At 56.9% G+C, this 13,895-nt stretch overlaps 1 protein-coding gene across 5 annotated transcripts in view; it reads left to right on the forward strand.

The window, feature by feature from the left end:
* Nucleotides 1–10,783, forward strand: part of LPCAT1 (lysophosphatidylcholine acyltransferase 1) — a 66,417-nt gene extending 55,634 nt beyond the window's left edge. For 3 of the 5 annotated variants that reach the window (XM_074387453.1, XM_039464281.2, XM_039464319.2), the window contains 4 exons: nucleotides 462–615; nucleotides 2,226–2,324; nucleotides 6,160–6,301; nucleotides 8,468–10,783. In XM_074387453.1, coding sequence (XP_074243554.1) covers nucleotides 462–615; nucleotides 2,226–2,324; nucleotides 6,160–6,301; nucleotides 8,468–8,652 — 580 coding nt within the window. In that variant the 3' untranslated portion in view covers nucleotides 8,653–10,783. The other 2 variants (XM_039464440.2, XM_039464421.2) reach the window with 2 other exon arrangements.
* Nucleotides 10,784–13,895: the final 3,112 nt, after the last annotated feature.

Genomic DNA, 13,895 nt, shown 5'->3' on the forward strand with positions numbered 1-13,895 from the left:
CCTAGGATCACTTTGTTCACATTGTCACCTCAGTTCCGTGCTTCATAACCCGATAATCCTTAGTAGACTCAAAAGGTTGTATTGAGTATACATATTATATGTGAATAACTGACTATATATGGTTATATATATAGGAATAACTAGGTAGCTATGTCTCTTAATTCTTTTCTAGTTCCATATCCATATGGGAACAGGCTGAGGCTTCAGACCCTTGCCTGGCATTTGTGGGGTTTCCCACCCACATGCCCTGGGAGGGAAATGGGTGTCAGGGGCACAGGCACCTGGCTGGACACGTGGGTCAAACCCCTCTCACACCTTTCAATAGGAAGGCTTTTCTGGAAAACTAACTTGTTGCTACCTATTAAATAATGTTAATATTGTGGTGAGTCTTATAACTAAATCTAGTGTTCGCGTACTGACATTTTATTTAAAAAGAAAGCTTTCCCTCTTTTTTTGTCTAGGCTCAAACCAGAAAAGCTTGAAAAAGATCTGGACAAATACTCCGCAAGTGCCAGGGTGAAGGGAGGAGAGAAGGTTGGCATCTCGGAGTTCGCGGCCTTCCTGGGAGTCCCCGCGTCCGACCTGCTGGAAGACATGTTCTCCCTGTTCGACGAGGTAGGGAGCGGGTCTCGGCAGAACCTCCTGCTTTGTGGAGTAGACGTTGTTCTAATAGAAGTATTTTCACACGCGTTTGAAAGCAGAGAAGAGAAACCACCCCTCGCTGCACACCCGGTCACATTGGGGTATTTCCTCCCGTGCTCCCGGCCACGGGCCTCAGACACGCGCAGCGGGAAACAGCGTCTCAGGTGGGAGCCCTCCGTGCCCACCCACAGCCTGGGCTGCGTTTGCACTCAGCCCGTTTACCGCAGTGTTGGAACCGAAACGCGAAATAGTGAATACGGGTTTCACAGGCAGCATCCTGACTCACTCAGGACACCGTGCAGTTGATTTTTTGTTTTCTGCAGTTTCAAATGCACATGATTTTACGAGGTAGGTATAGTCTCCATTCACACCCAGGACCTCAGACCCTCCACCCAAGACCTTCCCAGAGCCGGGGACTTGTCGTCATTGGCTTTGATAGGAACTCCACCTGCCGGGTTCCCAAGCCCGAGTCCCACTACCCCATGCCTTGCAAGGGGTGTGGCGTAGCACAAAGAAAGCTGCCAGTTCCCTCAGAAGAGCCTCAGGGACCTGCATGCCCCTCACCTCCAGCACCTGTGGCCTGTAGTTGACACAAGCAAAGAGCACTACTGGTCAGAGTCCAACCTCTCTGTTCCTGAGTGCTCCTCGCCTCCTGCTGTCTGACCAGGGAGGCTTCCCTCTGCTCCTGGGTGCTCCTCACCTCCTGCTGTCTGACCAGGGAGGCTTCCCTCCGCTCCTGGGTGCTCCTCACCTCCTGCTGTCTGACGAGGGAGGCTTCCCTCCGCTCCTGGGTGCTCCTCACCTCCTGTTGTCTGACGAGGGAGGCTTCCCTCTGCTCCTGGGTGCCCCTCACCTCCTGCTGTCTGACCAGGGAGGCTTCCCTCTGCTCCTGGGTGCTCCTCACCTGCTCTCTGGCCAGAGTCCTCCCCCTGCCCCGAGTGCTCCTCACCTGCTCTCTGGCCAGAGAGTCCTCCCCTTGTCCAGGGTGCTCCTCACCTCCTCCCGCTCTGACCTGCAGGGTTCTTTCCTGCAGCCTGGGTGCACCCTGTAGCCCCTCCGTGCCTCTCCACACCCTGCTCATTTCCATCGACATGTCCCTTGGAGACTCTGAGTGTGCGGAATTACTGAGAGTGGTCAGCACGGGGCTGGCCGGCGTCCACAGCTGGCTCAGCCGGGCTGTGTGTTAGCTCCACGTCATAGCTCCGGGTTCACCTTCTTTCTGAAGGATGGATGTGTTGCCATAAACAGACTCACTTCCTAGAGCCCACAGCCAGTCTTGGTGCTTGCTGGGTTTTCTCAAATGCAAGTCTCGGCAGGTGGCAGGCAACGTGTTCTGCATGCTCTGCTGAGACTCCCTGTGGCAGCCTGGTGAACTTTGGGAATTCGTTGTAATGGCCCCCAAAAGTGTACACAGCACAGGGACCTCAGAGAACCCACTAGGTCAGATGTCTTTCCAAAGTTCCCTTTCCCAGGTGAGAGCAGCACTGGCCCTTCATTAACACTGGGACCCGTGGGAAACCCCAGCGTTTCTCCAGTGCCAAAGGCGGCGGCCGAGCAGTGGCTGACAGTGTCTCTCCCCACAGAGCGGCCACGGCAAGGTGGACCTGCGGGAGTGTGTGGTGGCCCTGTCTGTCGTCTGCCGGCCGGCCCGGACGCTGGACACCATCCAGCTGGCTTTCCAGGTGAGTGCAGAGTTCACGTGGGTTTGATTGTTCATGTGTGGTCATGTCAGCACGGCTCTTCATGCTTCTAGTCCCTCATAGTATCAGTTAATTGGTCATTTTTCTAGATGCTGTTTTTACATAAGCTTATGCTAGCTATGGTTTGTGAAATGCCCAAAACACTCCCAGATTTATTTCTTTCTGGATTTAGCAATTCAAACTCATCAGAAAGGCGTGGCTGAGGTTCCTCCTGGGTCCTGGGGCACCTGGGTGGGGCTGGTGGTGCCACAGGGCATCTAACATGGGCCCACACGTCCCGTCTTCTCTCCCTCCCAGACTATGGACTATAAAGAAAGCATGGCTCAGGAGCTGCCTGCCTCAGCTAACCCCACGGGCCGTGACACGTCAGAGCCCAGTCATTGACCACCGGGCGACTCTGGGGTGCCAGCCCAGCTGCAGAGTCCTGGGAAGCCCTCAGGACTTCCCTCACTGCGGGGGGTATGGGGAGGGAGTCACTGCTCCCGGGGGCTGAGTGGGGTCTGGATCAGGCCTGGAGAGCAGGAGGCCGAGTATCCCTGAGGGTTTGGCCTGGCCTGTTCTGAGGCTCCAGCACCACCAGTATGGATTTCGTCTGGGACAGAGCTGGGCTGGCTTTGCCTAAACAGAGGCAGTTTTACCAGGCCTTCTCACAGGGTGTGACTCACATTAGCCAGACTCTCGAGGGCCTGATGTGTGAGGCAGGAAGCTGCTTGTCCCTCACTGCTCCAAGAACTCCCTTCTCTCACTTCTGACCCCAGCACACCCTCTCCGTAGCAACACGGGACCATGTCCCCACATGCAAAGGTGGCTTGTAGGGGTCACACCAGGCAGGATGAACTGGATGACCTCAACAATTGACAGCCCCGTGTAAGAAATCCCAACCAACCTCTCCTCTAGGCCTGGGCAGGCTGCCTGCTAGGGGTCCTGCTCTGGGCCAGGCCCTGTGGCCTCACGGACCCCGCTGGCCCCGCTTTCACCACACCCTGTTTTGTTTTTAATGTTTTTGAGAGGGAGTCTCACTCTGTCGCCCAGGCTGGAGTGCAGTGGTACGATCTCGGCTCACTGCAACCTCTGCCTCCCAGGTTCAAGCGATTCTTGTGCCTCAGCCTGCTGGGTAGCTGGATTACAGGCTCGTGCCATGGCACCCGGCTAAATTTTGTAATTTTAGAAGAGACAGGGTTTCACCATGTTGGTCGGGCTGGTCTCAAACTCCTGGCCTCAGGTGATCGGCCCACCTCAGCCTCCCAAAGTGCTGGGATTACAGGCTCGAGCCACCGCGCCTGTTCTGCTGGTCCCACCAGCCCCTGCTCTAAAGCCACCAAGTAGACTCTGGAACAGAATGACAGCAGCAGCGGTGGGGTTGACACTTGCCTCGTTTCTCATCATAAACAATGGGCCGTGGGGGCCGTGGGGGCCGTGGGGCCCGAGTGTCCTCCGGGCTGGTGCTGCAGAGGCCCCACCTGCAGGCAGGCAGGGTAACTGGCGTGGTGGGGTTGAGGACACCCGCTCGGGAGGATGGTGCCCACCTGTCCCTACTCAGGGTGGAGTACGTGCCGCTGGGAGGTCTCTTTCTCAGGTGAACCAGGCGATAGGTGAGGCCCGGGCTGACCTGCAGGTACCACCTAGGGGCAGGATGAGTGATCAGCTCTCACGGGCTCCCAGGTCGGCCGATTTGGCTGCGTCCCCGCGGGGACTCCAGCGTCCCGCCTCACCTGCACCCGCAGCAGCTCCGCCCCAACGGCAGACGCCCTGGCACTTGTCAGCTCACCTGCCTTCCTCTCACCTGGCAGGCCGCCTCCCCGTGCCCTTGCCTGCAGCCTGTACCTTCTGTGGTGTCATCATTCCCTACATCACGGCCACAGTGCTTTTCTGCTGCCGCGGGACCCTGGCACATTTGGGGGTGCTGCGTGTAGCAGGAAGTGCTTCCATGGAGCACTCTCTTTTGAAGGAGCATGATCACCGCACCAGCGTGCTGCTCTTGGGATACAGAGACCCAGGAAGCTGCCTCCCAGGCTGACTGTGGACACAGAACGGCTAGCACCGGGGACCCAGGGACACACGCTCCAGACCCGCGCAGACGCGCTTCCTACGCCTTGGGGCCCCTTGTTTTTGTTCTTCTTCATTATTGTCACTGTGTAAAACCTTAGGACGTCCTGGTAGAAATCCCAGCAGCTCAGGGTGGCAGGAGGACCTGCCGTCCGCGTCACCCGTGGTGGCCTCCGTGCCGCCTGTCCGTGTTTCCCGCTGCTCCGAGGATGGAAGTCCGCGGCTGCGGTTCTGTGTCCAAACGGACCCCGATGTCAGGTCACCTCTCCAAGGCAGCCTTGAGGCCACAGCGGGAGGCGGGAGGCCCTGCTCCCTGGGGACTGAGTGGGATCCAGGTTGGCCAAAGAGCAGGAGCCCGTGGCCCTGAGGGTTTGGCCTGGCCTGTTCTGAGGCTCCAGCAGCACCAGCGTGGCTCTTGTCTGCAGATGTTTGATTCAGGAAATCTAAAAGCAGGAGAGAAACACAGACCTGGGAAGACACGTTGGCCGTGTGCGTAGGTGCTGTGGGGTGGGGCTGAGTAGGGAGGGTCGAGGGTGAGGACGGGGCCCCCAGAGCCTGCAGCAGACCCTGTCCACAGGGCAGAGGCAGAGCCCAGGAAGAGGGTGCCATCCCTGGGACAGGCTTGCCAGGCGGCAGGCCAGAGGCCCCGGTATCTCTTCCCTGAGCACCAGGAGGCACCAGGTGAGGAGAAGGTGCAGCCCCTCCCTGAAGAGCGGCCAGCGCCCCTCACATGCAGTCACAAGATCACAGCATGCTGGAGCGGAGACGGGGACTAGGGGGCTCGGAGCCGGGGCGCCCTCCCCGTCGAGGGTGCGTTGGGAGCCCCAGGAACCACAGGCCCCAGGCAGAGAGAAGGCGGCGGGGTATGATGCCGCCCCAGGTAGACGACTGGGGGCAACGACAGAGGCTCTCCGCCAAGGGTCACAGAGGGGTCGGAGGGAGCCCAGGGTTTAGACTGAGGGGACACAAGAAGAAAGAGCCGCCGCAGAGCTGTGGGCCAAGCGGGAGCCTCAAGGGCTGGGGACCCCTGCACCCCAAAGGGGGCAGAGGGACAGGTGGGCCCTGAGCAAGGGGTCTGGGGGATTCCTGGGTCACAAAGTCCCTGTGAAGCAAGGGAGGGGAGCACTGTGGAGTTGTGGGGGGCGGGTGGCAGGTGCCTGGACCCTGCAGGGAGCAGGCCAGAGCTGCTGCCTCCACAGTTGGAGCAGGAGGAGAGGAGGCGTCACGTGTGAGGCTCAGGAGAGCGCGCAGATCCTGGTTCCCGCTCCCCCTGGGGCCCTCCCCTCCCTCCCAGGTTCCGTCTCATTTCTGCTTCTGCATCTGGCCTGTGGATTTCTAGCCATCGGAGTTTGTTAACGTTCTGATGTCTGTGAACGTCCACTGTAGCCTGCACTCACACAGGAGGGCTGTGGGGAGACTGCAGCCCTCATGGCCCAGGCGGGGCCCTTCTGCGGCCTCCCAGCGGCAGCCCCAGGTGCTGATTGGTTTGCTGAGCTGTGACGGGTGGGGTGGGCAGCGTCTGAGTCCTCAGCCAAGATGCAGGGTCGGGTCCACGAGGCACCTGGTGGCAGGGCCGGGTCCATGGCACAGGGCCTGCTGCGTGGCTCCACGCTGAAGCTCAAGCCCCCCGGGTCCAGCTGCTGACCTTACCCAGCGCTCTAAGAAAGTGGGGCAGGGCTGCTGGGGTATCCCTGGACTAAAGAGCACCCCAGACAGTGGGGCCTGGTGGGCAGGGAGGAGGCCGCAAGGTGACCCCTAGCTTGCCTTGCAGGTGTACGGGGCGCAGGAAGATGGCAGCGTCGGCGAAGGCGACCTGTCCTGCATCCTCAAGACAGCCCTGGGGGTGGCAGAGCTCACCGTGACTGACCTGTTCCGAGCCATTGACGAGGAGGAGAAGGGGAAGATCACATTTGGTGAGCCGGCAGGAGGGGGCTCCTGCTCATGGCCCGGGGGCAGGGGGCCGGGCAGAGTGTGGGGCGAGTCTCTGCGGGAGCCCAGGATGGGAGTGGAGTCCCCGCCACACGTCCATTCACCGGGCTGCCCTGTGCAACACAGAAACCCCTGAGAAGGATGGTTCTAGAGACCTAGCAGGGCTCACAGGAAGCTTTCCAATCTGATTTGTTTGGGCAGTTTATACAACCAAATTCCAAGTTCAGTCCCAAAGCTCTGACCCTTCCATAACCTCAGGCCGGGGTCCAGGTGCCTGGAGGTGGGATATACCCACACCCAGCCCTCGAGACCATTGGCTGTGGGCTCTGTCATTGCCTGCCAGGGTGTGGCTTCACATCCCCCCTCTCCTGGGAGGAGTCTGTCAGGAGAGACAAGGAGGCGGGCACTGCAGACCACCGCGCCGCCCAGGGCGATTTCCTCCAGGGAAAACCCACCTGCCTGTGGGCGTCCGATGAGGTGACCGGTAACACCACTGCGTTTCTAGAGCACAAGCTGTCAGTGTCAGGGAAGTAGTGGTTGATATTTTTAAATTGCTATGCAAAATCAGCAAACCTCAGCTCGGGGCACCTCCCTCCACTGCAGTGTGAGTGTGCCACCAGCGTCCGCCCGGGACTCCGAGGGCTGCGAGCTCCTGTCTGCATCCTCACAGTGGAAGCCCTGGGCTCCCGGCCCTCGTCTCCTCACGTGGGTGTGGCAGGCAGTCCCCGACCTATGGCCTCAGAGTAAATAAGAAAGCACACAGGAGAGCTGCACACAGCGCCTGCGTGGGGGCCTGGAGGGGGACGTGCGATGCTGGGACAGCTGGAGCTCAGGAAGACCGTCATACGCCAGGCGCCTGGAGCTCAGTCCAGCAGGGAGGCCGGGGCCCGAACCAGCCAGGGCCACTCACTGGGCCGCCCTGCACATGTCTATCGGCGTCTGTTCCTGCTGAGAAAAGGAAGGAACAGATGTTTGTTCAGAAAGACCAAGGGAGTCCCTGAAATGGCCACCGTTCACATCTTGTGTGGGCGGGTTTTTAAATTGGTTCCAAAGGTCAGACACTGGATGTGTTCAGTTGCTGTGTGTGCATGCGTATGCACGTGTGTTTAGTTGGGGTGTGTTTGCATGTGTTACTGTGTGTACGCATGTACGCTTGTTTCAGCATTGAAAGTGCACAACGCTGCTTGTTGTGTTTGGGTTCTGTTGATGTTTGCAGTGAGCACCAGCCAGCTGCAGACGTTTTCTAGTAATGACCATCCCTGGCCCGGGTTCTGAGTGTTTCTGGAGCTGCCTGGCATGACCAGCCCCTGCACCATCTTTCCAGCCCTGCCAGAAGCCTGCACGGTGCCATCAGTAGGAGCCGAGGGCGCTCACCTGAGAGCCTGGCTCAGAGTGGCCAGGAAGTGCAGTCAGAGGCTCTGTGAGGACAGCCCCCTGCCTGCTGGGTCCCCTGGTGCAGACACGGACACCCCCTCAGAGCGCCAGATCACTGCCCATGTCCCCCAGTGCAGGCGAGGGCACCCCCTCAGAGCACCAGATCACTGCCCAGGTCCCCCGGTGCAGGCGACGGCACCCCCTCAGAGCGCCAGATCACCGCCCTGACACTTGGTCTTATTCCTGAGCCAGCTCCTCTGGCTACAGTGCCTCAGAAGTGCTACGTCCAGGACTTACCTGTCAAATTCAGAACCATAAGCTTTCTGTAGGTTTCCCCAAAAGCAGGACACACAGTTGCCCCTGATGTCAGGAGTAGCTAGTGGGACACACAGCCCCCCCCCCCCCGCCGTTGTCAGCAGTAGGTAGGGGACACAGCGCCCCCAATGTCAGGAGTAGGTAGGGGACACACAGCCCCCCGATGTCAGTAGATAGGGGACACACAGCCCCCCCCGATGTCAGTAGGGGACACACAGCCCCCCCCCGTTGTCAGCAGTAGGTAGGGGACACACAGCCTGCACCTGTTGTCAGGGTGACCATAGTGCCCGGCAAGGAAGCGTGAGTTCCCCTCTCCACCCTGAAAGCATCCATTTCACAGACGATTCTAACCCTCCCCCAAGGGCATGAGGCGGACACTCACCAGGGCCCTGGGAAAACAGCCCCCCAGTCCTAGAAGTTCTCCCCTCCCCGTATAACCACAGGCCCCTTCGTCTCTCCAGCCGACTTCCACAGGTTTGCAGAGCTGTACCCGGACTTCGCGGAGGAATACCTGTACCCGGAGCAGACGCATTTCGAAAGCTGTGCGAAGACCCCGCCTGCGCCGATCCCAAACGGTTTCTGTGCCGATTTCAGCCCGGAAAACTCTGACGCTGGGAGGAAGCCCGCTCGGAAGAAGCTGGATTAGGACCGAGGGTTGCGTGAGACTCGGCCCTTCCCGCGTGGCCGTCACCGCCACGAGCCTCTCTGAGAGTGACCTCTGGGCTCCGCTCCCCACCCCCGCTGTCCTGGCACTGCCTTCGGCCCGAGTTCGAGGGGCCGCGGGGGCTGTTCTTATTTCGTTCCTTGGTGAAGAGTCTGTTGCAGAACCGACGCTTACTGTGCGAGAATCGGAGGGCGCGCGCACGCGGACCCCCGGGGGCCTGGACTCCATGGGGTCGCCCCGTGTCCTCCCACGGGGTCCTGGTTTCGAGTCCCTGCCGCGGCCCTGTGCAGCGGGCGGGCCTTCGTGCGCACTCAGCACACACATGCCACGCGGAGCGTGCCTGCCTGTAGCTCTGGCACCTCTGTCCGCCTCCGGATCCGCAGCCTGGCAGGGCCGCTGCCCAGTTTCTCAGTGTTTCTACCGCGTGCAGGAGCTCATGAGTATTTTATAAACTCCATTTAGGTACTTCAGGAAACATGCAGCATTTTTTAAAAAATGGAAATTGTTTTCTACTTCATTTTTCCTTTTAGGGTCAAAGAATATTTATTTATAGGCCTTTTTTTTAATAGAATCTGAGGCTGTTTGGGCTTTGACTTAAATTTCCATCAGGTCTCTCTCCGGCAGGTAATCCCTTTCCTCCTGCTGGGTCCCCTCGGGGAGGTGTCAGCTCAAGGACCCAGCCCCAAAACACTTTTCCTCCTTAATCCTTTGCCAGTCCCCTCTTTTTTATAAACGTTGCCAGTTTGCTGTTTCTGTTTCGTCATGACGTCATCCACTTCACTGTAGCCTACACTCCAATCTGAGGTTGGCTATTGTTCAGATGAGCTGGGCCGAGCTGGGAACTAAAGGCGGCCGCCACCCTGCCACTCCTCCCTGGCTCTGGGGCCGGGTCCCTGCTGCAAGCGGCTGCATCTTCCTCTCAGCTCCGGTTTCCATGGTGACCGGTGTGACGCAGCGGCCCCGGCATGGCTGACCTTCCTGCCCTGCAGAGAGAAGCCGCAGCCTCTTGCCTGTGGAAGGAGAGGCTGGGCTGCGCGGAGCGGAGGGTGATGGGGATGTCTGGTGACAGCCGCGCAGACACTGCGCCTCCCTGCAGCGCTGCCTCCCAGCGCCGGGGTCGCGGGCATATCCCGCTGAGCGCGTGGGTCCTGCCCCCTCTCAGAGTCACAGGCGAAGGGGCTTCCAGGCACTGGGGTATTTGGGTGTCACCTGAAGTCTTCATGACGTCACCTTGCTTCGTCATTTTCTATGACGATTAGAAACCCATCCTTCAAGCACAATAATCGTCACAGACTTCAGTTTGCTTCCTAAAGCAAAAGCTCCAGGTTTGTCTGGAAAATTTTTTTGATTTCTGAAATGAATTGATTTTAATATTTGGGGCATCTCTATAGAAAGTGACCACCAAGGCCAGTAAGTACAGGAGAACAATGTTTACTAACTTTCTCAGAGAGATTCGCAATACGCGTTTCTCCACTGACAGACGCTTGAAAACAACCTTCAGCTCCGTTTCAATCAATCACCTCGACTTGTTTCTAGCGTGGACACTGCCAGCCAGGCCAGACGGGACGGAGTAACCCGAAGTCAATTTCAGGGCTCTGGGCCTGTTGGACACGGAAGAAATTCTAGTGTAGCCTTGGTAGCTAACATTGATTTTAGAACTGGAGAATGCGTAAAGATTCATTTTTAAAGAAGAGCCTGCACATGGCCAATGACGGAGGTAAACAAACTAAGATATTCTGAGGGAAGGGACCCAGGCCACCCGCTTCCCGGCAGGTCTGCAGATGAAGGGTTTTTTGAATGAAATGCCACTGTGCATTTTCAGAAAAAAATCTCTGATAACCAGACTTTGAATGGATGTTTGTTCCTCCTGATTCTCTTTTCTCTTGTGTGGGGACTTAGAGTTGGTGGGTATTCAGAACTGTGAATGTACATAGCGTCGAGTCGGATTCCTCGTGTGTGTGAAGGGACGTGGCGGGCCTCCTGGTGGCCTGGGAGCCAGGCGGTGGCAGGTGCAGCATGGGCCAGGCCTGCGGGGGCGTGAGGGCAGAGGGAGGGTCGCCGTGAAGGAACTTGGGATTTTCCGTGAAATAAATAAAACATACAGTCTTCTATACTTGGGAGTGGTGTCTTGTGTGGGTTTTTGATTAGAAGGGCAACAGCAGGCATTGTGACAGCAGCACCCATCCAGATGAGATTTTCTTAGTGTGGTTCGAGCACGTTTAGGAAACACAAGAATTGAAATCCTATAGAAAAAAAAGCCACCTTGGGGGCAAAGGGATGCTCTGGAGTGCTTTGGTATTCTGCAGACAGTAGCAGACATTTTATGGAGTTCAAACGTGGATGGCTGTTTGCCTGCCTTCTGGGCTGGCTTCTTTCATTTCTGTTTTAAGCGCACGCACTTAAGCATGTTTTGTCAAGCAGAGAGGAAAATGGATCTGGCATTTAGTCCTATTGAATCAGTAAAAGGTTTGGAACTAGGAGTAAAAGATGGTTCTCGCCCGTTACACTCCCCAAAACTGCATGTGAAGAATCAAGATTGTGTCTCCACCAGCGTCAAGGATGGAAGAAACCTTGAGGAGAAAAAAGCCTGCCAGCGGCCAGTCTGCCGTCCTTACTCCTCCTTCATGCTTTGAAAAACTTAAGTTTCAAAGTTCACCACCCAGCACCACGCATTTCCCTGTGTAAAATGACGGGGTGCTGAGAGGTTGGAAGGTGAATCGTCATATTGTCAGGAAGGTAAGTCTTCAGACGTGGGCTACCAGTGGGCCGTGCAGTCTGACCTTCATTGACAGCAAACAGGCACCAAAATGACATTATTTCAAGCAACAGCAGTTTTTCCTTATTTCTTCCTGCTTGTACGCATTTGCCATTTTTTATATGAGTACCACCTTTGAAATTGATTAAATATGTCCAAGCTTTCAAGTACAGCAAGGGTTAAAACAAAGACTAGAGCTGCGCATCCACGGCCCACCGGACGGGGCAGCTGCTGCTAAGACCTGGCTGGTGTGAGACCGAAGAGGAGCAGCGGCTGGCTCCGGGTGCAGGCTGTGGGCAGGGTGGCCGTGCCCGGTATGCGCACATGGGCAGGTGCCCAGCAGGGTAACTCGTGGTAATGAAGGTGGAGCCCTCAGGAAAGCTGAACCCACTCCCGGTGTTCAGGCAAGAGTTGACATGGCCGTACCTGCTGTGCCGGAGACTCCATCAGGACCAGGGCAGACAGAATGGGCTGGTCCTCCTGGCCAGCCGCTGCCACACGCTCATCCTAACCAAAGCTGGCTGGGAGCAGACACCCCCTGGGCCATGAAGCAGAGCTCAGGACGTGGGAAGCTGGCCTGGGGGCAAGTGGGGCCGTGAATGACAGTACTGCTCTGCCTGTGGCTGCTCTGTGTCCGCAAGTAAGCCACAGACCTCAGACATCCAACACCACCAAACAGGTGCTTTGACCTTCCCCAGAAAAAGTAAAGACCCATGCATCTTCCTTGCCACATTGGGGGGTTGCAGATTCTCTGGTACGGCTACAAACCCTCTGGATATTCTCTGACAAAAAAAAAAAAAACTAAGCTTCAAAGTTCACCATCCGCCACCACTAATATTCCCTGTGTAAACAGTGGGGCATGCTGAGAGGTGAGAAATGAGTCATCAGTTAACAAATGGCATGCCTGCTCACGGGCTCACATGCACATACACGTACAACACATGTTCACATCCACACATGCTCACAATCACGCACATGCTTATGCACATGCACACACATGCTCACATATGAGCACATCACATGCACACACATTCCTGGGCACACATTCACATGCAGGCACATGCACAACTAATGCACACACATTTACTTACACACATGCACACACACCCCCCACACACAAAGAGGGCAACCTGTGTCCCCACTACTGTGCTCGTGCTGGGGCTGGCTGCGAGACTGTGATCGGCATCTACACCTTCCTCCTTCCACTGCCCATTCCACGTTTTCTTGACCCTAAGCAGTACCTTGGATAGTCAAGGTTCTTCACGCAGTGAGAGGACTCAAATTTTCCTTCCAGTGCACCTGAAGCAGTTGTCATCTTGCCAATATTAGTCACAATACTAGTTGTGAGAGCACTGAGAAGTACCCGAAAAACCCACGGAGCTCCAAGATCAGGTTAGCCATCTCCAGGGACACAGCATGCTTTTCTTGACCTGTTAGCTAAGTGGCATGAGCAGCCCCCTAGAGCTGATGACCGTCTGAACTCCCAGTGCGGCAGATGGATCACTGCGGTCCCAGGCGAGAGTATTCCAGCCTTGGAAATTAGGACCTTGTAAGCAAAAGAGCGTCACAAACAGGAAAAGCCAAAGTACGTGAGTGGGCGTCTCCGCCCGCCCAGGATAGTTGATGCTGCAGTAGCAAGTGTAAGCCAGTGAAACTCAGGGCTCCGCTGGATAGATGTGGTCCTCTCCCGTCTCTCCCAGGTAGGTCAGCAGCAGCTCTGCTCCATGTCACCATCTGCATCCAGCCTAGCCTAGCAGCCCCTCCTGGGACTCAGCCAGTCAGATGGCATTGGGAAGAGAAAGGTGACAACCCTGTCTCGATGCCAACTCTTCCGCACAGATGCAAAACACAGCAGGCCCCCTTCCTGGTTCATGGGCCACAGTGAGCCACAGGGATGCAGCGGAATTCACCAGCCAGGGACATGCAGCCCTGCAGGGAGAGCCCCTGAAAGGAAATGCAAGGATCTTCTGAACAGCAGCACTGCCCACCCTACAGTAAGTGCGGGATAGGGGAGTGAGCAGGTCTGGTTCCAGTTCCACCCATTGGCATTAAAGACATTATTCTGGCTATGAAATGGTGCCATGTCTTGGTCCACAGTTCGAGGCACTATCCCACTCCTCAGGACAGCAGTCCAGTGTTGCAGGGCACTGCCTCCCACGGGTGGCACACCTGAAGCTTCAAGAAGTCATCCCTATGCTTTATCAGACTCGCCACCTCTGGGCGATGGGAAATGTGGGGATTCCAAGTGTGTACCTATGCCCATGCTGCCTTTGCTGTAAATGAAATTCCTTAACAATGCCACAGGAGGTGGGCAATAGTGAATAAGCCATTTGTCAAGCCACAGATGGTGCTGGCGGAAACACTGACCACAAAGACACATCCATATCTGGAATAAGGGAGCAGTGAAACCAGGAGATATTCCCCTCCCTGATGGAAGAGTCCAGTGCGATCAGCCTCCTCCAGGGGGCTG

This window comes from Saimiri boliviensis, chromosome 1 (genome assembly GCF_048565385.1).
Source record: "Saimiri boliviensis isolate mSaiBol1 chromosome 1, mSaiBol1.pri, whole genome shotgun sequence".
NCBI lineage: Eukaryota > Metazoa > Chordata > Mammalia > Primates > Cebidae > Saimiri > Saimiri boliviensis.